At 31.0% G+C, this 25,425-nt stretch overlaps 1 protein-coding gene across 3 annotated transcripts in view; it reads left to right on the top strand.

Annotated features, from left to right (window-relative positions):
* Positions 1-25,425, top strand: part of Brinp3 (BMP/retinoic acid inducible neural specific 3) — a 358,134-nt gene that overhangs the window by 216,544 nt on the left and 116,165 nt on the right. For all 3 annotated transcript variants that reach the window (XM_005319679.4, XM_021722543.3, XM_021722542.3), the window contains exon 5: positions 23,801-23,906. In XM_005319679.4, coding sequence (XP_005319736.1) covers positions 23,801-23,906 — 106 coding nt within the window. The remainder of the gene's footprint in view (positions 1-23,800; positions 23,907-25,425) is intronic.

The following is a 25,425-nucleotide window of genomic DNA, read 5'->3' as shown; positions in this document are numbered from 1 at the left end:
TTCCTCTTTTTTTTTTTTTCCTGGAAAACTCATCTAATGAACTGTAGTTATTATTGACTGTGTGCTCTATTGCTTTCAATCAATCTGTGTCTCCTTTGAAGAGATACTTTGTGTAGTTGATATGAGATATTTGTGCTAATTCTAGGAGAATTCTAGCTTTTTGTTTTATTTACTGTTTCTCTCTTGAAAATGAACTAAATCACAGTTTAATTTGTATCTTCATAAAATCCATAAAATTCTTCCCATGTATTACAACCTGTGCTGAGACCACCTTTAATTTAAACTTGTTTCTTTCAATAATGAAGTCAGTTCCTTTTGGGAAAGATTAGAGGTTATCTGCATTATTTCATGTTTCTTCCACCATGCAAAAATCTTTAACACAGGGCTGTGCATATGGGAAGGTAAAAAAGTTTCACTTTGAGATACAGCCCCACTTCAGGACCTGAGTGCCTGGCAGAGGGGGAAAGAAACCTGATGTGAAAAACAGATTTTGCTCCACTTGCTCATGACTACATCTTAACACTTGATACCTTCCAAACTTCCATTGGTGTAGAAATGACAGCATTTAAAATGTATATTGTGGAAAGAAATAGATTTTCAAATTCAATAAATGGTCTCCTATTGCAGGATGCTGCTTTCCAAAACCATTAATTTTCACACAGTGTCTTGTAAAAGAGATTTTCTAGAAGCTAAGTACAAAACAAATCTGCCAGGTATATAGGTCAGCCACAGAGGAAAGAACTTTGATAGCATTTATCATCCTCATAATTATGGTGTTTGTATTCTATATAAGGAGGCATTCTGCTCAGAGGCAGACAAGGAGATCAAAAAGAATCATTGCTAATGATTGGTCTAGGAAAATCATTATCCTTAGTGTTGCAAATATTTCCTGTAATCTTAAAAACTTTGCAGTTATGAAAACATTTACTCAAATGCTAGGAAAAATGCTCTATTATCAATGGGAAAATTTCAAAAATCTTGAGGTAACATTCATAAAGCAAACTTTGGGAAGAAAAAGAAAGAAAAAGAAAGTTAAAATTAGAAAAATCTACTGAAGAAAAATAAAATATTCCCATTGTGAATATATAGATTGCTTCTTACTAGGTAGTAAAATACAAATGCCAGATTATACTGTACATTAACTGAAATTTCAATTTCATTCATCATATTACAGTCAGAAAACACAGGTAAGATCCTTTCCTAAATTATCATAAAAGTTTATTGTAATAAAGTTCTCTGTCCTATTATAGCTAGATAAGGGGAAAGATATACACCAAGATTAAAATAATGATGAAGTCAAAGGTCAGGGCATGAAGTGAGGATTATAATGTATTGAAGAATTTTTTTATCCATCTTTGAAAGTTTTAGCAACCCCCAATTCTAGACTAGAATACTTTGATATCAGATCTAGTTGGAAATCAGAAAATATGCACAATGCTTGGTCAGGAATTCTTTCGTTGGTTTGTCAGCTTCTTTTTCTTATGACCTTCCAAGATTTCTATTAATGAATCCCTAGTATTTCTGTACCAATTTCACTGCTTATTTTGTCCTTTCTTATAGGTATTCCCACTTGTACTGTCTTAAACAGAATTCATTTTACTCATCCCTGGAAAGTCTCTGTATTCAACACCTTTATTCATTTAAAAATGTGCACATTCCTCATCTGAACCATTCAATCACTCCTTCAAATATTTAACAACATGGATTCTAGAGCCAGGATATCTGAGTACAAATCACAGCCATGCCAGTCAGTAGCCAAGTGCAACATTCATGTCTCCTTTTCTTCATCGTCTTCTCTAGAATAAGGGGAAAATGGCTTTGTTGAGGGAACAAAGGAATTAATATTTTAAAAAACCTCTTAGAGCAATATTTAGCATGTAAAAATGATGAAATGTCTTAGTGGTTTCTATACAAAATATTGTTGTAGATCAATTGTTTTATTCCAAGAGATAGCTTAATTATCTTCTGATGTCTCTACCCAGAGCTTTGTACTACATAGTTCAATAAATGCTATAAAATTAAATGGATCTAACTCAGCATGAGCAGAATTGGTATGCTAGTAATTAGAGAAGCAGAAACACCAGAGTCTCAGAATACTAAACTGAGTTAAGGGATTACAATGATTGCATGGATGATCAAATAGCTTTGAAAAATTTCATAGGAATCTCCAATAGACCTTTATCTTTGTACATTCTCATATTTCTTCTGCCTAGTAACAGCTCATCTGATGAAGAGAGAAAAACTCAACAACACTTTTTGGAGAGAGCTTACTTTTATTAAGAACACAAAATTGTTATTTTCTTTTATATTTCTTCTGTATATTCTATTTTATGTTCTCCAAAGCATCAAGTTACAGCCCAGCTAAACTAGGAAATCCATCACTGGAACTGATGAAAACCTCTTTGGGAGATTCATCCTTGTCTTTGAAATGCCTATTAGCATCAAGTGTAGAACATGTAGCATGATGACTAGTAATACTCAGCAAATATTTGTTGCATGTATTTTGTTGAATTTGTGAAATATCAGTTCAGTAAGACAGATGTTTAGAAGGAAAATCTATGTACAAAGTAACTATTTATTAAATCTCTTTACAATATATCAGATAACCGTTCTATAAAGTGATGCGTGTTCTCTCATTGATTAAATTAGTAGGAATTTAATTCTTTCAAAATTATCATTTCTTTAATCACCACTATCTGAATATAAGAAAGGCTGAATTGCTTTGCTTACATTTGATAATAGCTCTGGGAAACTGTTATTTAGAATTGGAATATATTTGCATAGTTATGAAATGTCTGTTTTTATGATGTTTTAAAGGATACTGTTAAATATCATCTTAAGTGAAACAGAAATTAATTTTGTACTCTACCTCTTCCACACTGTTGTGATATTGGTGCAACTACTTCTCAACAGATGATAAAGCAGGTATTGTTAGACATGTTCTTCTCAATTTCTTCGATTGCATTCCTGGAATAGAATTAAGTACTTGAGAAAGAAATTAGTTCTTTATCTCTCTTTCATCTACACATTTGTACATACCCAACATTTCAGCATGTCCCACAATATAAGAAAGAGGCAGGTGAGTAGAACAAGGAAGAATTTTAATTCTAGGTTGTGTCCCAGTGTCACTACTTATTGATTATGTGATCTTGCTCAATTAACTATCTTCTCTATGTGTCAGTTTAATCATCTTTAAAAGAAAGATAATGATAGCCCTGTTTAGAACAGTGGCTGACTTACTAAGTACTTTATAAATGTTAACTCTATTAATTATACTGAAGATTTTAAGTTCAAGTTTAGGCAGATGAGTGTAACAGAAGAACAAGCTCTAACAAAATAAATTTGATTAGAGAGTAGACATAAGTCAGAATTCTATTACTCTTTTAAAAGAAATCAGGTTATTAGAGAGGGCACCAAAAATTAAACTATGATATAGTAATCCTTTCTTTGGTATTTATGAAAATTCACTGAATTAGAGATGGATGCTAGACCTTCTGGTGAATTTATGTACTTCACCCATAACTACTGGAGGGCAAATGGAGAAAGTAGTTCTGGAACATTCTAAAATTCAGCTTCCCAAATTTCAAGGAATAAAAAGAATTTTAGGGACCCCAAATTTTGACAACTTTCCTTTTGAGTGATCAGTTTCAATTTTTGCCTAGATTTGTGTCATTAAGTATTGATACTACTGGGACTGTTATCTATAGGTCTATTTATTCCCCTTTGGCTTGCGTTTTACCTATTTAACAAAGAACTTTATTTTTATTATTTAAAGGAGATAAGAGAAAGTTTGATACCTCACCCCAATTTATAGCAGTTTTTATCTGGTTGGGAAAGTGAGGAAAATCTCAGGAAAGTTCCTCTTTTATTGACTTTAATATTTATCAGTTTGTAGAAAAGTGTATTGGAAAAAATTGTACAAGGGAATAAATGATCTGTATGCAATTTACCCTTAGTTTTAGCATAAGAGAGGACAATCTCAACATTTGTCCAAGATTATATTACTTAAACAAAGCTAGTTAGTTTGATATCATTAAAAAGTAATTCCAGCCCTGCATGGTGGCTCATTCCTGTAATTTCAGCAACTGGAGAGGCTGAGGGAAGAGGATCACAAATTTGAGGCCAATCTCAAATTAGAAGCTTAGCAGCTTGAGCTTGTCTCAAAAAAATGAAATGATATAAAATAAAATGGCTGGGAATGTAGCCAGTGGTAAAGTAAACCTGGTTCAATCCCAGGTACCAAAAATAAAAAACAACAATAAAATTTCACTATAGGGGTCTTATTAAGGAAGTTGGGTCCTAATCTGACATGATGGAGATTTGGGTCTACTTTTTCTTTCATTAAGCCCAAGGTCTCTGGGTTAATTCCTAGATCTGATCCATTTTGAGTTTTTTGCAGGGTAAGAGATAGAGGTTTAATTTCATTTTGTTACATGTGGATTTCCAGTTTTCCAGCACCATTTGTTGAAGAGAATATCTTTTCTCCAATATGTGTTTTTGGTGCCTTTGTATAATATGAGATAATTGTAATTATGTGAGTTTGTCTCTGTGGTCTCTGTTCTGTACCATTGATCTACAGCTCTATTTTGGTACCAATACCATGCTGTTTTTGTTACTATTGCTCTGTAGTATAGTTTATTACAGGGATACAGCCACATCAATGTTTATAGCACCACAATTAACAACAGCTAAATTGTGAAACCAATCCAGATGACCTTAACTAGATAAATTGATAGGGAAACTTTGATATGTATATACAATGGAGATTATACACACATACACATACACACACACACACAGCATTAAAGGAGATTGAAATCATGGCATTCACAGGTAAATGAATGGAGTTGGAGAATATAATGCTACCAATTCCAAAAAAACAAAGGCTGAATTTTTTATATATATATATATAAAATCCATTTTATATATATATATATAAAATCCATATATATATGGATGCTGACTCATAATGGCCTGGGGGAGAGGTGAGGAATGGAGGAACTTTAGATAGGGCAAAGGGGAGGGACTTGAAGGGAGGAGCCATGGGGGCAGGAAACACAGTGGAATGAGTTAGATGTCATTACCCTAAGTACATGAGTAAAGACACAAATGATATGAAAATAGTTTGTATACAACCAGAGACGTAAAAAGTTGTGCTCAATATGTATAATATGAAATGAATTGCATTCTGCCATCATATATAACAAATTAGAATAAATACATAATTTAATAAAAAATAAATAATTAAAACATTTTTAAAAAAGAAAAACAAACTATTATTTCAGTGGTTTAATACAGAAAGGCTTATTTTTGTATATATTGGTACAGCATCATGTATTTTTGCATTTTATGTATGGTTACTAAAAGAATCAGCTCTAATTGTACTTCTTTGACTCCTTACCAATACAGAGAAAAATGAAGATACATGATGGCTTTTAAAGCTTGTCTTTAGAAGTGGCATTTGTTATATAAGTCAAGTTCCAGTGGTTGAAGCTTGTCATGTAGTCAACCTGGAGGTCAGATGGTGAGATTACAACATAAAGAAGGTGGGGCAGTGAAAGAAGTCTGTCCTGATGGCAAGCAATTCATTAGAACTTAGAGGAACTAACAATAGTGGACTATCTTATCCCTGACAATTGTTCAAAATTGCCAAGACATGATGACGATGGAGACCAGGTTTTTGTTTTGAATTATTACTATACTTTTAAGACTGCAGACAGTGCACTCTTATATCCTATGTACTGGGTGGCTGGCTGTCATTACCCTGCTCTTGATAATTCAGTGGACAGAAGATTTCTTTTCCCTAGAGGGAGGTATCCCAAAGGTGAGATTATAAGGGAGCAAAAACTAATTTGCCACCAATAAAGTCTACCACAGTGGCTGGGGAAAAAAAAAGTAAAACTGGAAATAGTGGCAATAGAGACATGTCAATTAAGTTTCAGGAACATTGGCAAAACTCTACTGGAGACTGGAGGTGAAGAAAGGGAGTAAATTAGGTGATAATTTATATTTAGTAGAAATGACAATTGAGAATAGCATGAGAAAGAATAAAAGGAACAAGAATTTGCAAATATGTATCTGAAAAAATGAAACTTCTTCTACTCCACTGATCCTCCCTTCTGTTTTTATGGGGTACCCACTCCTGTCTTTTCCTTTATTTTGCTCTAGGATCTACCTATGAGAGGAAACATTCAACCCTTGATTTTCTGAATCTGTCCTATTACACTTAGCATGATGTTCTCTAGTTCCATCCATTTACCAGACATTGTTATAACTGCATTCTTCTTTATGGCTGAGTACAATTCCATTGTGGATACTTACCACATTTTCTTTATTCATTCATATTTTTATGGATGCTTAAGTTGATTATAAAACTTGGCTTTGTAATTGTGTTGCCATAAATATTTGTATGCCTGTATCACTATAATATGCTGATTTTAGATATTTTGGATATGAATACCAAAACGTGAAATATCAGAGTCTTATGGTTTAAGTCTTATTCCTTAAGTTTTGAGGAATTGCCATTCTTCTTTCCTAACTTGTTGTATAAATTTGCAATCTTACCAACAATGTATTTTTATGGGGTACCCACTTCCTTTTTCTCCACATCCTATTTTTATTATTATTTGTCTTCTGATGCTCACATTCTAACTGGAATGAGATGCTGATTGTTTGGGATATTGAACATGAAGGAGAACAAAAAAACAGGAAAAGGGAGCAAGTATTCCATGAAATTGACCAAATTAAACTACATAGATATATAATATACCATAGTGAATTCAACCTTTATGTTGAATAAAGCACAAATTTAAAAACAATAAATACATGGAGGTAAAGATCAGTAGAATACAGGAAGTGGAAAATGGAGAGGGAGTAAGAAAGGGGAGAGGAAGTACTGGGTACTGAAATGGAGCAAATTATGTCCCATGCATGTATGATTATGTCACAATGAACCCACTATTATATATTGCCGCAGTCTGGCTGGGCACAAAATCACGAGCCACTCAAGCAGGAACAAACTTTACTTTTGAAACTGCTGCCAATGCCCCATGCACTCCCAGGACGATTGCCGGCCAACCCACATGGTGTTCTCCTGGACCCCAACAGGAAGTCCCTCCTCCGGAATTCCCTCCTACCGCACTTCCTCAACCAATGGGAACTCTCCAGAAGTCCCTAGCAGGCTGAGGTGGACAGCAGGAGTCCAATATCCATATGAATGCAGATCTTAACATAATCATATCATCTCAATGGTTTGCTGGTGTCACCTTTCAACCAAAATGCCATGCATCATATTACTTGGCTGTGGCTCTTAGCAATATATGACTATAATACACTAATACAAACATTAAAAGAAAGGGAAAAAGAAAACTATTATTCATAGTTACCACACATGACATTTGAAAATAAATTGTGATTCAAATTTCCTCCTTCTCCCCAAAAGTGAGGCTTCTTAAAGTCCAATTTGAATCAGAGAATGTTTTCTTAACTGCCAATAAGTAATGCTTCATTTCAGATGTTTTTTTTTGTTGTTGTTGTTGTTAATGTAGTATGACATCAAAAATTATGTGAAAAAGGGCAACTGTTTTGTCTTTCATATTATCAACCACCAACTCTAAATTGACAACTTCGAATCTATATTTCATTTCCATTCTTAAACCAAGTTCTTCTCTACTATTACCAATAACAAAAAAATATTCTATTTATTATATATTTACATCAAATTCTAAATGTCTACAAATAATTTCTTTGTAAGCCATTCTTTTATTTCCATACCTAATCATCAGTCAAAGGGGTCTGCAGATGTCTCTGGTTTCCATCACTTTGTCTTCATTACTGACACAAACCTGGTTCAGGTACTTCTCATTAAATGGCTTCCTGGCAGTTCTACCTAAGTACATTCATTATCTTTCAGATGCAGCCTGCAAGCCTTCCCAAGATAAATTCTCAATAGTGATTTCTTAAACTTTACTACATAACTGCTCAACACCTAGAAGCTTTCTTATTTCCTATTATCTCTACTGCCCTACAGATACTCATCTCTAGAATTAAATGATATACTGCCGCCATCTTTCTAATTCAACTGCTTCATCACTGACTTGAGTAGTGATATAAGGATGGGCTTATAAATTGTAGAAACTGAAAAGGAAGTGAATAAAGATTAAAAACCATCCTAGTAGGCTGAAGCAAAAATGAATTTAAAACTATAATGTATCCTTGACATGAATGTAAAATTTAAAACCAGAGAGTTCATATGCCCCTTTAACATTATAAATATCCATTGTATCGTTCCTTTATTTGTTCCTTTATTTTAAAACTTGAAAAAAAATTAATAGGAAATTAAAGAACATTTAGCAAGGTTTAAGAAATAATTTCTGATGTGGCATATAACAGCAAGTGTATTTTAAACTATTTAATGAATATTTTTCTCATTATACTACTTAAGTGGTCCTCAGGATTTACTTGATCAAAACTCAGTAGAGGACTTGCTGGGCACAGAATTTATATATTTGGATTGCTACTTTTCTCTCTAGTTGGATTATAAAAGGTCGAGGTTAAATTACTTTTACATTTTAAAGTGCATTTAAAGTGCCTGAATGTCCTAACATTTCTACCCTGAAATGATACACTAATTTGATATTTGTCCTATATCCTTTTTCTATCTAATTTAGACAGAAATCTGAGTTGACCTTAATCGTGTTTTCTTTACTTTTAAACTACAGTTGTCTGTTTGCAATTTTTGGACTCATAAATGGGATATTTTGCTTTTAAAAATAATATTTTCTCTTAAATTTAAAAGTTTCTCTGAGAAATATAATAAAACTTGTCAACTTTAAAATATATACCATTAGTCATTTGGGACTTACGTCACTAGAAATGGTTGGAGACCTTTTTAGTTAGGTGCCATGAAAAATGTACTCTCACCTTTCCATAATTCAAAAATGGCTAAAGAACTTTAGTCCAAACTCTCAAAAACAGTCATATCTGGTCTAAGTTAAAGTTTGGAAACCTCAATCAAAATGAAATCGCAGCCAGAGAAAATTATGATCTGAAAATGAGAAAAGACATAGAAATTATGCAATCATCCTCCTTCTTTTTTTCTTAATGCTCAATTTTGAGTTAAACCATTTAACTTTTATTGATGCCTAGTTTAATAGAAACTAGTTGCTAGATTTTTTTAAATTTAATTCATCTAATAATAAAAATGAAATTTTATTTTAATAATAGTGAAAACATGTAGTTACTCTTAGTTTAATGAATAATATTACTTAAAAAGACCTAATGTATACATAAAATATAATCCTATAACTGCTAATAATTATCAAATATTTAGTACCCTACATGGAAGTATAAGGTTATTAAAGATCTACAATTTAATTTGCTTATTGGTGAGTGTTTAGTATCTGTGATACACTCAGCACTGCTACATATTATGCCTACATAAATTAAAATGATATAATTCTTGCCCTAGAGGTATTTATTCTGCTGAGACAGATACCTAAATAGATAAAGGCAGTATTGCAAATTAGGGTTTTTTTATTGCAAGAATAATGATTGATTTTTGCCTGAGGTATTCAATCAAAGTGCTCAGAAATACTCAATCTAGGTCTTGAAAAATATGTAGCAGAGTGGAAGCATAGAAAGGAAAACCCAGACAGACTTCAAAGGCTTTGCAAGGTTAAAGAGCATGGCATGTGCATGTATGTGCAGGAAGAAGGGAAGTCTGAAGGTCTTGTATATCACCTCACAAATTAATTCTTAAACCTAGCTAAGTGCTCTGAAAGCAAAAGACCCTCGCCCGCTCACCCCGCAAAGTAGCTAAAATGATAGATGGAATAGTGAAAAAAAATTCGGTGAATCCATAAATTGAAGAAAAAAGAATTCTGGAACCAGAGTGGCAAAAGAAACATTGCAGAAAAGAGACACCAGGGACTTGATGGCATTTGATGTACTGGATAATATTTTATTTCTTCTAACTTATTCTTATAGGGTTCAAGGTACAAACGGTAAATTTCAAATTCTATACCAGATAGAGGGTCTATAATAGATAATTCTACACATTTAAATCCCAAAGGTCTACAACCTTGAAATACACTGGAAATATGTATTGAAAGTATGAGTGGGTTTTTTTAATTAAAAAGAAAACCTCATAGAATCATATCAATAAAAAGGTACATGACAACATTTAACATCTAAAATGTAAATGACAACATTCAACAGCTAACATTCTTAAAACTCATAAGATTTCAATGGGAAAATTACCTAGATTTGGAGGAAGTCATCTGCTTAATATTTTGAAGTCAGTGATTTTCAATACCAGCAGCACAATAAAATATTCTGGATAGCTTTTTAAAACTACCAACAGCTAGGCTCCTGCTGCAGACAGATTATATCACAATTTCTAAGGATAATGTTTTTCTATAACATATCAGGTAACTCACATGTGCAGCCAAGGTTGAAAACCTGAATAATGAAAGACAAAAATTAATTTAATTAAACCAGAATCCACAGAGGATGCAAATTTTTTATTGTTGTTAAGGATATATGTGTGTTGGAGGGTATGCAACACTTCATAAAATGGCTAGATGAAGAAAAATATACAGAAAATAACAATGTATCTAATACTAAGTGAAGTTATTAGCAAATATATGTTAACTCATTCAGAAAGGAATACTGATAATTAAGTTTCAATTTATATTGTGTAGAAGGAAGCTGTGGAAATTAAAATATGACTATCTTAAGAACAAAGGAGAGGACAAAGTAGAAGGGAAAAGACCAAACAAACTTCCACCCCACCACCATTTGAAAATGAGGAGGCCACTAAGACAACCAGGAAAAATAGCTAATGAACTGAAAAGTCAAATGAGGAAAACTAGAGAAAAATAGAGTAAAGAAAGGCTCTTCTACAAGAACTTCTGGCAATGGCTGTGTTGTTTTTATTTTCTTTCTTCTTTAAACTTATTAATTTGTTACAGTATTTACTTATCCGTGCATTTATTTTAAATTTACAATAAAATTGTATGCATTTCCATGCTTTATCATATACAATATGATGTTTTCAGTGTGTACACACACACACATTATTAGATAATCAAATATGTATATATACATACATATTGTACACATATACACTGTTAGATAATCAAATGAATTTAGAGACTACCTTAAATTGTTTTCTTTTACATGAAAGAAAGTTAAGTACTCTTAAATTTGAATTATTTTTTCTAAGAAAGGCTAAGAATAGTTATAGAAATAGAACATAGTTTTTTTTAAATTCAAATTCTAAAATTATAGAAATATTAATGAGGACATAAAATGGTAGGAAATCATTTGCATAATGTACAGGATCAGAAAACCAGTCACATTAATGCTATACTATTAAAAAGATCTCAACTTTAGAATAACTTTTATATCTTTGTATCTACATTATTAGGTCTTAAAATTGTACTTTTATATAAATCATCATTTGAAGTTTTCCAAATTCAAAATGTAACATTTTCTTTTTGAAGGCTGTCAATTTGATACACATTTTTAAAAGCTGCAAAATATCCCAAAAGCAATGTTATGTATTAGAACATATCTGAAATAACAGCTCATACATCATCCGGTCCTATTTAGCCCATGGAAATAACCAACAGTTCAATGTATCCTCAGAAGTTTCCCTAAACTATGCTGCATAAATAAACTCTGGATGAATAGAAATTTGGTTTGTGAATTTTTTTAATAGAAAAAGGGGAAAGATATACACTGGAATTAAATCCCATCCAAGGAATCATTTTCTTCTTTATTATTTTTCTTCATAAGCTTGGTGGATTTTGGGGTTTAGTCTGAATAAAAACCTCCTGGTTGTATGGTTAAAGACCACTTGTAGAGATTCATAGTTCACAGACTTTACAAACGTGGGTGACTCTAAAGCTTTGTGAAATCCCAGAGATATTATGGAGGTAGAGAACTCTTGGATCTCCAGTTTCTAGAGGGGATATGTGGTAAGAAAGACAATGAAGTAAGAGATAAAGGTATGGAAAAAGGTAATAGAAGAGAAACACAAGATTTGCAGTAAGATTTCACATTGGACCTATTATTTGTTTTCTAAATTTGTTCTAGAAAAGACTCAAATATATCCCCTGTGTGTATATTGACTAAGTGGGTATTTTTCATTTTTGTTTTGCTTCCATTACTGTTTTAAAGATAAATAGTTAACATAATCCTCAGGATATACTTCAACTTAAAAAATATGTGAGGAAAAGGCAACACTGCATAGTATGATTAAAATATTACAGAGAGATTTGGGCATTTTGTTGATTTTTTTTCATTACCCTTAGAATTTTAATGACACATATGTAATTCATACAGACCATAAGATTCCTCTTTCTCCTGTATAATTAAGTTTTTTTCTTTTGAAGTCATCTTAGTCTGACTTTTAGTGATAATCAGTTGCAAAAGAATTTGGATTTCTCCTAACTTCTTTTTGTGAGCAAAGCCAATTTATTTTTCAGAAAAAAAATAAGTAAGAAAGAAATGACAGAACTGTCTCTGTAATGGCCAGTTGAAACAAGAAATCCACTTCTGTCTTTCTAATTATGCTCAACTCTGTTGAGTTTTAGTATGCTGTGCTTATCAGTTCTCTCGGGCGCTTGTTTAATTGGGTGACAAATGGAAGAATATGACAATCTCAGTATGAAAGTTCAGCTAGTCTGTGCATAGGCATTAGCTGTCCTATTATAAGAAGATAACTGAAGTCAGAAGCTATTGATATGCTTAAGGGATTCAGAAATATTCAGCACTGTTGAAACTTCAAAAGGACATAATAAAAAGTTTTAAAGTTTTTAATCATAAGCAATGAGAGATGTTTTAATAAATATTTCAGAAGAGTGATATTAAATATGGAATTTCAGAGGAGTAATACAATTTCTGGTAAAAGTTTTTTTTTGTTGTTGTTTTAATAAAATCGAAGGCAGTTTTTGAATTGTTTGGATACAGTATACTGATTCCTAACTTGAGGAGAAATTTTTTTTAATTATAAAATGTTTTTATTAAATGTTAGATATACACACAAAGCCTATTTCTAACCAGGTGTCCTGCTTTAGTATCTTAATATGACACAACACTTTATGGAAGTGCTGTTGTTGCGTTTTGACAATGATGGATTGTCTCTGGTGTGCTTGGTGTAAACTATTATCGGTGATGGACTGGCAGTATTCTTGACACCAGTGCCATTGTCTTCTAATGTCATGATAGTTTCTCTAATCCAGCATTTGACATTTGCACATACATCAGTTTTGATTATTCTGTCAAAGAAAGCAAATAGATAATTTAATTTTATATCATCAGGACTATCAACTCCCACTTCACTGCTTGACTGAGAGGCCAGGTGAGTTCCAACTGGGTAAATAGACTGTATTTAGAAACATACTGATGAAATAAGTTACACGATAGGGATTAATGAAAAGGGTGGATCTGTTTTCTGTAACACTGCTTTCTGGTCTTGGCAACAGATATGTTTTCAATCTTAGTAGAATTTGCTCAATTGTAGGTTAGAGTCTGTTCCATCTATGATATGTTCATTCCAACAGCTTTCTTGCTTATTCCATCAAAGAAATAGTGCAACTCAAGGTAGAGGAATGATTTGAAATGGGTTGATCTGTAGTTTACATTATCAGTTTTGTCTGATGAATTCTAATAGCTCCAAAGAAACCAGTATTTGTGTTCTGAACTTTTCCTCTTGCACTTTAAAGCTCATGGTCATTTTAAGTACATTCAAAAATTAAAAGGCAATGGGACTGCAATTCATAGAACAAACAAAAAAGAAAGGAAAAGAATTTGTTCATTTTACTCCTTCAGCTTGTTTCAATTTCTAAAATAAATCCGATACATGCTGATTTGGATCACATTTTATTTTTTATGTGAAGCAACAGAAAAGAGCGTCTGCCCCTGAGTTCTCTAAAACATAATTTTTCTGGTCCAGGAGTAGTGGCATTCGGGCCTGACACTGGCAGTAACAACTGCAGGGGCTTCCTAATAACTCACCAAACACAGAAGGCAAACCGTGGCCCTGAACCAGGTCGCAAGCTGTGTCTGTTGTTTGTAACTGCCCTGTGGCAGTGAAGCTTTCCCTTTTTTTCATTATTCATATTGAGAACATGTGAAAATTCTTAGCCAACTGTTGTGTAATAACAATATCCCTTTAGATTTTGTATAATGAAGTACAAGGTTACCATTTATGTAGCACCATCAGTTATAGCTAACACAAATGTAGCTCAAAGAAAAATGTCAGTTCTCTAAATGTATATCCATGTGGTTATGGAACTTAATGAAAGCTGTTTTTGCTCTATAGATTCTTATGATTGCTATGATTGTAAACTCTGTTTTATTTTAAAAATAAATCAAAATAGCATCTATAGGAGTGAGACTGAGGTTTGGCTTCTCCATGACCAATCAAGTGCTAAGCATTTAAGTTCCCTGGTAACCATGGTTTTAACACAAAGGGGTCCTGATGTTATTTGGAAACCTTGTTCTGACTGAATTGTGTCCAGTTTACCTTATTCCATATCACATTAAATAGACACTTCAAGAACCTGAGAAAACTTCTCTTTTCTGGCCTGGTGTGTAATTTTATATTTTAATGTGTTCTCAAAGGCCATACATAGTTTCTCTCAGTAGGTTTACATGTGTTTGCTTGTGGGTGGTATACTTGTGTATTATTTTGATGGAGGATAATTTATGGGGTATGAAAAAGTAGGACAATCATTGTAGCCATGCCTGGACTCATAGTGGCAAATACAAGAGAAAATTACACCAAAGCAATTGCTCTCTAAAAGGACATATTCCACGTTGTTTCCAAAATTCGATGTTACACCCTGCCTTTTGTATTACCTTCCTTGAACCATAATAGTTTACTTCACATAAATTGTTTTTGTTCTGTATGTTTTATAATCTGTAATTATATTGTTTATTTTTATATTTTAACATACACGATAGTGTTTATAATCATACTTTAGTCTCATGTTTTAAGTACAACTGCTTCTCATGGAAAAGAACCACTAAATAGGTATTAAAAAGAAATTCCTTAAATGATGAATCTAATATCTTTAATTATTTTATCTATTGAAAATATGGAGAGTGTAGAATTAAATAGTTATCAGCATGCAATCATTTGCACAGAAAAATGATTCAATGTTAGTATGTTAAATTTTCATTTAATTCAATGTTCTTTATGTTAAATTTTCATTTAATTCACATTTGTTATTTACATGTGAAAATGTGAGGGATCTGGGAATTGAATATATATATATATATATATACTATTTTGAACTGCTACCAAATGTTGGTAGAATGTACAAGAAAACACTGATATTCTCAAATGTATTTTTAAATCACAACATATATATATATTAGTTATCTATTACACACTAAGAATTATGCTCATTATTGCATAGAGATGCAAGACAATTTTGTATCAACATACTATACTCATATTTTTCATTTGGTAGCATTTTATATGTGAATTTTCACTTTTATTTTTTGGTACCAGGGAATGAACCAAGGGCACTTAGCCACAGAGTCACCTCCCCAAGCCCTTTTTTATATTTTATCAGAAACAGGGTCTTGTTGAGTTGCTTAGGATCTTGCTAAGTTGCTGAGGCTAGCTTTTAATTTGAAATCCTCTTGCCTCAGCCTCCTGAGTCGCTGGGATTATAGGTGTGAGTCACTAGGTTCAACTGAATTTGTATTTTTCCCACAAAACACACTAAAAGTAAAAAAAAAAAAAAGTAGAAATTAAATTAAAAATCTCTTTACTGAGATGTTTATTCCAATATGAATTTTTAGTTTTACATGCATCTTATAATTAACAGTAAGTCTGAAAATTCATTTCTTAATTAAACAATGAAACAATGAGTTCCGGAAATATTGCAGCAGAATGAAGAACTAGGATCTCATTGAATTGCAGTCTGACTTTTAAGTGCTTGATAAAATGCTGAACTAAGAATAAATTATTGGTAGAGAAAAAAAAACAAATGGTAAAACTATTTTAAACTCAATATTCACTTTGGCAAGAAACAAAAATTATCATAAAACACTATTTTCAGCTAAGAAAATAGGAATTTTTTCTTTTTAGTTATCAGCATTTTCTTAAGCTTTGTGATAGTTTGATAGATTTAACAATATGAAATTCTAAAACATCCTTTGTGTGTGGTAACAGAAAATTTCACACTCTGTTATGACAAAATAGAAGCTAATCAATGCTTACTTTTTACTTTTCAAAACTCCAGTGTGGAGTGATATGAGGATATGTAGAAAGTTATATTTCAAAGCATTAATGAATTATTATCATAAAGGCTAATTAATTCATCCTTCAATCAAATTTATATTAACCAACACATTCATAGTAGTATTTATTGTGCTTGAGAATTATCCAAGATATTCTGGACATTCTGACTTCTATGCCAATCTAGACCTGTTAAATTGTGCTTTCTCATAACTTTATTTTAAGAGAGAGAGAATGAACAAATTAGATGGATGAAACCAAGCAAAGTTTCAAAAGCTTGTTAACTACTGAGTTTAGAAAGCCAGTATGATGTTTGGAGTGGGTATCTGATTTATGTATGAGTCAGGGCCTCCAAGTCCCAGAAATAACCCTCATTTTACTCACATGACACACATGACACTGAATTTGTTCAATGACCTACCTGTCTTCAGAATCGTCTTGTATAATGAGATGGTGATTTTACATGATTTCTAAGACTCCTGATAGCTCTAAAATTTTATATATGCTGCCACTGATGCATTTTCTTCAAGAGGCTCTCAAAAATGTTTAATAAATTAAGTATCCTTTGTAATAAGAATTGCTAACTAGAAGTAAAATAATGTTTAATAAATTAAGTATCCTTTGTAATAAGGATTTCTAACTAGAAGTAAAATATTTGCTTACCAACTTGCTCACAGTTATTGAAGTAACTCCACAGTCAGAATTACTATAATGTGGCAGACACTATGTGCAATTATGAAAAGGAAGATATATTGTTAAATATATAGGGAAGATAATGGGAAGAGATGACTGCATTGTAATTTTATAATTACCATAATAAAATATAAAGGAAACATTGTGGTAAGAAAAAGGAATAAGATATAACTATATCTTGGGAGTATTAATCTTCTTATTCTTTGCACGTTTACCCTTAAAGAATCTTCTACCTGTCAGCAACACAGCTTTAATTTTGTTCTTAAACATCATTGCTTTTAAAAAAATTTTCCAGATGTACCTCTGGAGTCTTTCCTGAGCCTCTTGTAATTATTATGGTATGTGTTTTGAATAACTATATGAATTTAATAAACTCTTGTCTTATTAATATTAAATATAATGATTTATTTGCAATAATTTAAAAACATAATCAAAGGAAAACTGGAAAGTAATTATCATTAGGTTAAATAGAATATTTAAATAGCTTGCTTATTTATTCATATTTCTTTTTATTGCTACATATAGGTGAGTTTATTAGGAAAAAACGAATTTCTTTTTATCAATGAGAAGAGTATTGTTTGGAATCATGGGTACCTATAAAATAAAAGAGTAGTAAGGATTATTAATCTGTAAGTTAGTTAATTATAAAAAATGATTTATCGGGGGATAGTAGGGGATAGGAAAGGTAGCAGAATACAACAATTACTAATAGGGCATTATGTAAAATTGTGGATGTGTAACCAACGTGATTCTGCAATCTGCATTTGGGGTAAAAATTGGGAGTTCATAACCCACTTCAATCTAATGTATAAAATATGATATGTCAAGAGCTTTGTTATGTTGTAAACAATCAATTAAAAAAATGACTTATCATCTATGTATCTATAACTTGAGAACAGTAATAATTACTCCTTGAAGAAAATAAGATAAATAAAACAAAATAAATATGACATGATTAAATTATTAAATATAGATTGAATATTATATTTAGATATCAAATTCAGATTTAGTCAATTTTTATTTTAATAACCTTAAAATGAATCCTTTGTTTTTCATAGTCTTTTACATTATGAGATTTTATTATTTTCTTTTTGCATAACCATTTTTAAATAATAATTAATTTGAAAGGATGTAGGTAGAAAGATCCAAATTTGAATTGTAATATACATACAGGATCAACAGTTAAATACATAGATAGGCAGATAAATATATAGATATCCATAAACATGTAGACTTGGTACATGCCCTGATTTTATTCACAATAGAAATAAATATTAATTGGCTTGGTAGTAAATGTTAATATACACACTGTGTTCAGATTTGAGAACATTTCAGCAAGCATCTTATACATCCTCACTATCACTATCTTCCTATGAATCCTGTATATAATGTCAATCAATCCTCATACTGGCTTTAATAAATATTATTTTTTTCCTAATTTTGATATTAATGGTAGCATTAAGGATTTTACTCACATTATACTTGTGAGATTCATTCATATTATTCCTTGATATTGCCTTTACATCATTGATTCTGTGCTACAGTATTCAAATCCTCAATATATTTATGCATTACATTGGTGACCACTATTGTGATATGTTTCTATTTGAAATTATTAGGAATGATATTGCTGTGAACCACTTTGCATATCCAGGTGCAAAGTGCATACCCATTTTTGTTGACTACATACTTAGCTCTTAAGATATGCCTATCTCCTCTGATGCAAGTAATTTCAAAGAATTTTCTGAAGTGGTTGTTCCAATTTATAGGCCACGAAGCAGTGTAAGAGAATTCCAGTTCCTTCACAGTACTGAAATCACCTGGTATTTTCTGACTTTATATTCTTATAAGTCACCTAATGAACATCATCTGATAGTGGTATCTCATTATGCCTAATTTCAGCTCCCTGAGATGAAAGTTTAATGCAATTTCATGAATGTTGGTTATATAGATATCCTCTTTTTGTCAAGTGCCTTTTTAAGATTACCCTTGTTGTTTTATAATTTGTCTGTACAATATTTTTACATATTCTGCATATGAGACCTTCATTGTTTATATGGATTGCAATAAAGTTTATAATATTTTAATAAATAAAATGTCATATAATTAATGACTCCTTGAGGAAAAATTTATGCAAGAATACATCATTCTTTATATTTGAAAAATAAATCTCAGATCTCATTTTAGATGTCATCATCTGAAATACAGTGAGCCAAATATAGTTTATGTCCTTTAGTATAATCTTCTGAAAACATAGTGTTTCTGATAATTAAAGAATTGAAGGACACTTCTGAAGGAATGGACAGGAAGACACTGTGTGGTAGGATGAATCTTAGGAAAATGTTGTCAAGATGTGGGCAATATTGACAAATGTAAGCAATGAATGGAATGGAAGTTTGTCTGAATCTGGGTACTACTACCAGTTCTTCCCCACCCCAGTCCAAAATATTTAGATGAACTTCACTTGCTACCATACAGAAAAGGCAAAATAATCAATATTAGGTTTTTGTAGTTACTTAGTTAAGATGCGATATTTAGAAGAGAACATTGAACTGGGAAGGACTATCCTAGGTCCACTCTTTGTTCATAATTCTTTTGTGAATAAGCTAGGTTGTTCCAGTATTTGACATGGGTAATCAATGGTGTATGCAATGACTTAAAAGTTACATTGATATAACCAAATGTAACTCTAACAATATAAATTTTTTAATGAGAAAAAAGCTGAAAAAAGATAGAACCTACAAATTTTAGTGTTATGAATAAAGAATAATCCTGAACAAGAATTGACCTAGTCACAGCTATTTTCACGTGTAGAAAAATGATGACATTAAACAAGTAAAAATAGAAAAATATATTAGCTGTTGTTCCTCTGGGATAGTAATTTATTTCATTTCTTGAATTTCCAACATGAGCATTTATTACTTTTGTTATTAGAAATGGCAGGTTGGAACAAGAAAGAATATTGCTACTCTCTGTGTTTTCTTGTCTTATAACCAATAAAAAGTTGATAGATGACAAGTCATTATAAGGGGGGACACCTATCTATGTCTCTGTGGAAACTTAAAAGATAAAAAGTTACTTCTCCTTAAACATCAGAAAAAGTTCCTAAGAGCATTATAAGCTTTAAAATGTAGATTTTAAATAGACTATATATTTTATAGATTTGTATTAAGTATATAGTATATAGCATTTATATGATCATGCATTTTATTGAATTGCTGAGGAAACAATAATCAATTTATCATTTTGACAACAATGAACAAGTATTTTGCTTCATGTTGAAAGAAGTCTAGAACAATAAGTCACAGGTCTCAATAAAATATATGTGTGTATGTATAATTTTACAAAGCACATAAACATTTTCTCTTACCCTTTTCATTCAATATGAAAAACATTTTCTCATGTACTTATATATTTTTGGATAGACTCCTCAAGTGTATTCTATAACAAAGGATGACAAACTTTTTCTGGTTTTATATTAACGCTGTTTTTCTTTTCTGTCCTATGGACTTGAATAGCTCATTTTTCCTTAAGCAATATTTCTCACTTAGTGTCAGTATGGAATATTCTTTCTGTATTAGGCATTGACTACATATTAATGTGACTTTGGGGAAAAATTTTGCATAGTTTGATTCAAGGCTGAACTTGATTTGGTATGATTAAAAATGAAGCATCCTGTCTCTGTCTAAAACTAAACATAGTAGCATCCAGGATTGATATCAGAAAAAGTATTATAATGCAACCTTGATTGGGTGCTAGAAGAGGAATAATTCTGGGATATTCCTACCAGAGTTATTTTTGTGCCTTGGTGTTTTTATAGTAAACACTTAATTCTTCACCCATATTTTGAAGTAATTGCTATGGGACAAGACCACAGTAAAGTCTTTTCATAAACTATCTCATTTCATATTCACCAAATTTTAAGCATTTTGTCTGGGATAAATTCTTCTCCAGTGAGTATTTGGAGCTAGGACCCAGGTGTGTTCTTTTCATCTATTTATAAAAATTATATATCATTATAAGAATTTTGCAAGGAAATATTTTTAATATATAATATGTAAATTTGAAGACAGTTGGCTCTAATAATACTATTTTTGTTTGGGAATAATATTTGTTGTTTTACTCTTCTTTTGTTTGTCCTCTTTTCATTGTTTTCTTTTTTCACTTAAGATTGTTTTTCTTCAACTAATCTTTCATGAATTAATTCCATAACCCCAATACATTACTATGCCATGATAATCATCATGAGGAAATCATCATATTTTGAACATATAATACTGTAGGGAAGTTTGATATGAAGTAGCCAAGATTGTTTATTTCCAAGTAAATTATCTGTACACATTTTATTTTACTGTAAGCACACTTGAATCTGTACTTTGTTTATATAATTACTTATAAGCCATCTCTTTGAATAAGGAAGATTATTTTTCTATTACTCCTTTTCAAATTCTCCAAGTGTGAGATTATAGGTAATAATTCAATGAAACTACATAGAAAACTTTGAAACAAATAATTGAAAATGACGTACATTGCTTTTTCTTAAATTTACTACACTTCACATCCTTATTGACTTCTACAATATAATTTAAACACAGTTCACAAATATATTCTTTTATAGAACCAAAATCGTGTTTGACATATTTTCAAGACAACTTTCTCAAATATGATTTTGGAAATGTTCAACGTCACATGCTGTAGCTGGGTAAGCCATATCCTCCTTGCTCTGAACTCCCCAGTGTACCCCTTAACCTCCCAATCGTTCAGGCACTTGTTACAACCACAACCCAATTTGACACTGTAGAGAGGACATGCTTTATGTATTCTAATCTCTGTGTTTTCTTAATCTCAACATATTCTTTATAACATGCACTAAATAAATTAAAATGTGTTTCTTAAAACATTTCTTAGAATGTTTTTCATTTTAATTTATTCATTGCTTGTTTTTCTGGGACGATATATTGAAATCAAGGAAACACAGAGATTAGAATAAATTAAAATGAAAAACATTCTAAGAAATGTTTTAAGAAACACATTTTAATTTATGTATTGCATGTTTTTCTCACTCTGCATGCCATTTCTCAAAACCTTGACTATAATCAATAATGATTGTAATATCAGTGTCAACTCCTTTTGTGTTTATCTATTGAATGAACACATTTTTTTCTATAAATGAAGATCCCTAAATTAGAGTTTCATCTGTCACCTGATGATCAAAACTTCAAACTATCAGTGATACATCTACACAGTTCATTTTTGTCAGACTTAGAATCTCTACAGAAATATCTATCATAATTTCATATTCATTTTTTTCTTTTCATTTATATTTCACTTCATTATTAGTTTGAAACTAAAATATATGCACATTTAAAAACATAGACACATTTATTAGAGTTGACATTAATAAGATATATAGGATCCTTAAATATAAAATAATTGAAGAAATAGTTTTGTTTGTTTCATAGAATGTGCTGGAGTTTGTACATTTTTATTTTAACACATGAAGTCCGAAGTTTTCAATTGCGTGAATGTCATCAAAATTGAATTAAAATATCTTGAAAATTAAAATATAGAGCTTATATATTCTTAATATATATTTTCATATGTATGAAATATATATTTGTAGATATATATGTGTATATATATATAAATATATACATATACCTCTACAAACATAACAGTTCTTTCAAATGTGCCATAATTGGTATACTTGTTGTTCGATTTAAGATCCTATAGGCATTCCACATCTGGAAAACTGGGACACAAAGAGTTAAATTAGACAATGATTAATAAATTTATCTGTGAAAAAAATAAAATTATAACTAATAATAGAGTTTTATTACCATTCATGGTGAATGAGAAATTAAAGCATCATGGATATAGATACAGAGATATGGCAATCTCTAAATTCAACAGTTTATTATTTTTTCATACATTTATTCTCAATAACACAGTAACAGAAACAAACAAACAAAAAAGATTCTCTGTAATGAAATAAAATGACCTTACTTACTCAGTAGTGACATTGCCACTTTCTTGCTTTGGTTTCCCCTATGTTGCATATGTTTCTTTCTCTTCGCCATTATCTGTGCATTTACACAAGAACTTCTCTAACCCAGGAAGGGTTGAGGTGGGGATATGGAAACAAAGGCATAGAACTGAGGTTGTTTTGTAGGACAGGGAGATAAATTTGCTGTTGAGGAGATATAGTACAGACACAAGCCAGATGGTTTAGACTTTGATGCTAACATAAGTAGAAGAATAAAATAATGAAATAAGTTTATTAAAAAGTAGCTTTCGAATGGCTCTGATTTATTCAGAAAACAAACAAAAGGCAATTTTCATGAGTTAAATTTTTTTTCTAGCACAAGTGGTGGCACATTCCTATAATTCCAGTGATTCAAAAGGCTGAGGCAGGAGGTAGCAAGTTCAAATCTAGCCTGAGCAATTTAGCAAGGCTCTAAGGAACTTAGCAAGACCCTGTCTCAAAATTAAAAAAATATATATATATATCGGCTAGGGATGTTGCTTAGTGGTTAAGCACCTCTAGGTTCAATTCCCAGTACAAAACAAAAAAAAAATATTTCTATCCTAAAAACACTTGCTCTATATTTGATAAAATATGAGACCTAATGTGAGTTTTGCTTCCATTATTTTCCCAGAAGATTTATCCCTGACCAAATGAGAGAAAGTGGAAATATATTTATTACTAGTATATATCAGATCCTAGACCTTTTAGTGATGTTTACCATCAAATGAATAATGTGGGTATGTGACAACTACACTGATCTGAAAGAACATTGCAAAATCTGATCTATATAATAAGGTTGATTCTTTGTTTGTCAGGTAACAGAAACACGGACGGGTCCTCTTGGCTGCAGTAATTATGACAACCTAGATTCTGTGAGTTCTGTTCTGGTTCAAAGTCCTGAGAATAAGATTCAGTTGCAAGGTACGTAGGTAAAATTTTTATTAATGCTCCATGATTCTGGATGGAAAGTTACCCTGTTGTGATTTCTTTTATATTTTTAAAAGAAGCCATAAATATCATACAATGTGTATTTTTGAACATTTATAAAAGACTAATATCATAATTTTTGGCCTATATGAACATTCTAGGCCAGATAAAGAAAATGTCAAAACTTGACTTTCTTCCCTGATTAATATTATAGCCATTGAAAATATATCTTAGGAATATTATTCTTGTATATGATAATCGTCTCAATAAACAATGATTTCTGGATGGGCTTGCCTGATATATGACTTTTTTACGAATAGATTCTTGTGAAATTTAAAACCATATTTGTTTACAGTGTAAAATGAACTGTTGGCATTTAAAATTTAACTTAGTATGTCAGCCAATGCTGAATTTTTTCAGATAAATAGAAATGTACTTGATACTATGTTAAGAAAATACCTGTATTCATATTATTTCCATTGTAGAGATTTGTTTTGTGATAATGGTGATGATTTGCAATGTTTTCTTTTATCATATTTTGGTAAATGTTTCAATATAGACTGTTACTCATGACAGCATTAATCATATTCCAAAAGTTCATATGGATATGGATATTTCCTCATTTTTAAAAGCAAAAAAGTTAATGAATACATATGTTTACACATTTATTAGTTGAACTAGCTCAGAAAAATATTTATGTTGACATTCATTGCTCAAAATAAGTTGAGTGATCCAAGTGGAAATCTTGACTTATTATTCTTTCATATACATCTTGAATTTTGCATATTAGAGTTTTATGTACTGTATTCAGTTTTCTATAAAAGCTATCTGACTTATTAATGTTAATTTTAGATTTAAGTTATTGAAATATTTTCTCTAATTTAAATAAAAATGCAATATTACTTGTAATCTCTACTTCTTACTCCTTTCCGATGTATGGATTAACTTTCAATCAGAATTATTAAGTTTGATAAAAAATGACAATACATGCTTAAACTATTTTTCTTGGTTATTTTATTGGTTTGTTTAAAATATATATTAATGAGACATTGGATTTTATTGTCTATAAATCATCACAGTTTCAAAATAATTTTATATCATGAAACTAAAACCTCAATATCCTCTCCTAAAAAAGAAGAAAAGGTAGGAACACTTTCCTTTTGTATAGATATTATTTCTATGCTTCTAATTTATATGATTCAGAAACTCTCATTTATAATATTCACATTTTTTTTTTACTTGCTGGACCTGTGTTTTCAATTGTTTATTCTAATTCTGTTTATACATGTGAGGGTAAAGAATCTTTCCAGGATTATTTTTGGAAACCAATCTCAAGATCCTCAACATCCTCTGTATTCTTTGCTAAATTTGATTTGTATTAGAGTCCCGGTATCATCTTGATTTATCTTGTCATCTTTATTTTATAAAAGAATTCAAACTCTTTAGCAATGCAGGATCAATGCTACCATCATGCATTCCTTTGAAGGGGAAAAGAAAATCCTAAACCTGGGTC

Source organism: Ictidomys tridecemlineatus, chromosome 10 (genome assembly GCF_052094955.1).
Source record: "Ictidomys tridecemlineatus isolate mIctTri1 chromosome 10, mIctTri1.hap1, whole genome shotgun sequence".
Taxonomy (NCBI): domain Eukaryota; kingdom Metazoa; phylum Chordata; class Mammalia; order Rodentia; family Sciuridae; genus Ictidomys; species Ictidomys tridecemlineatus.
This window is presented reverse-complemented; position numbering and strand designations above follow the sequence as displayed.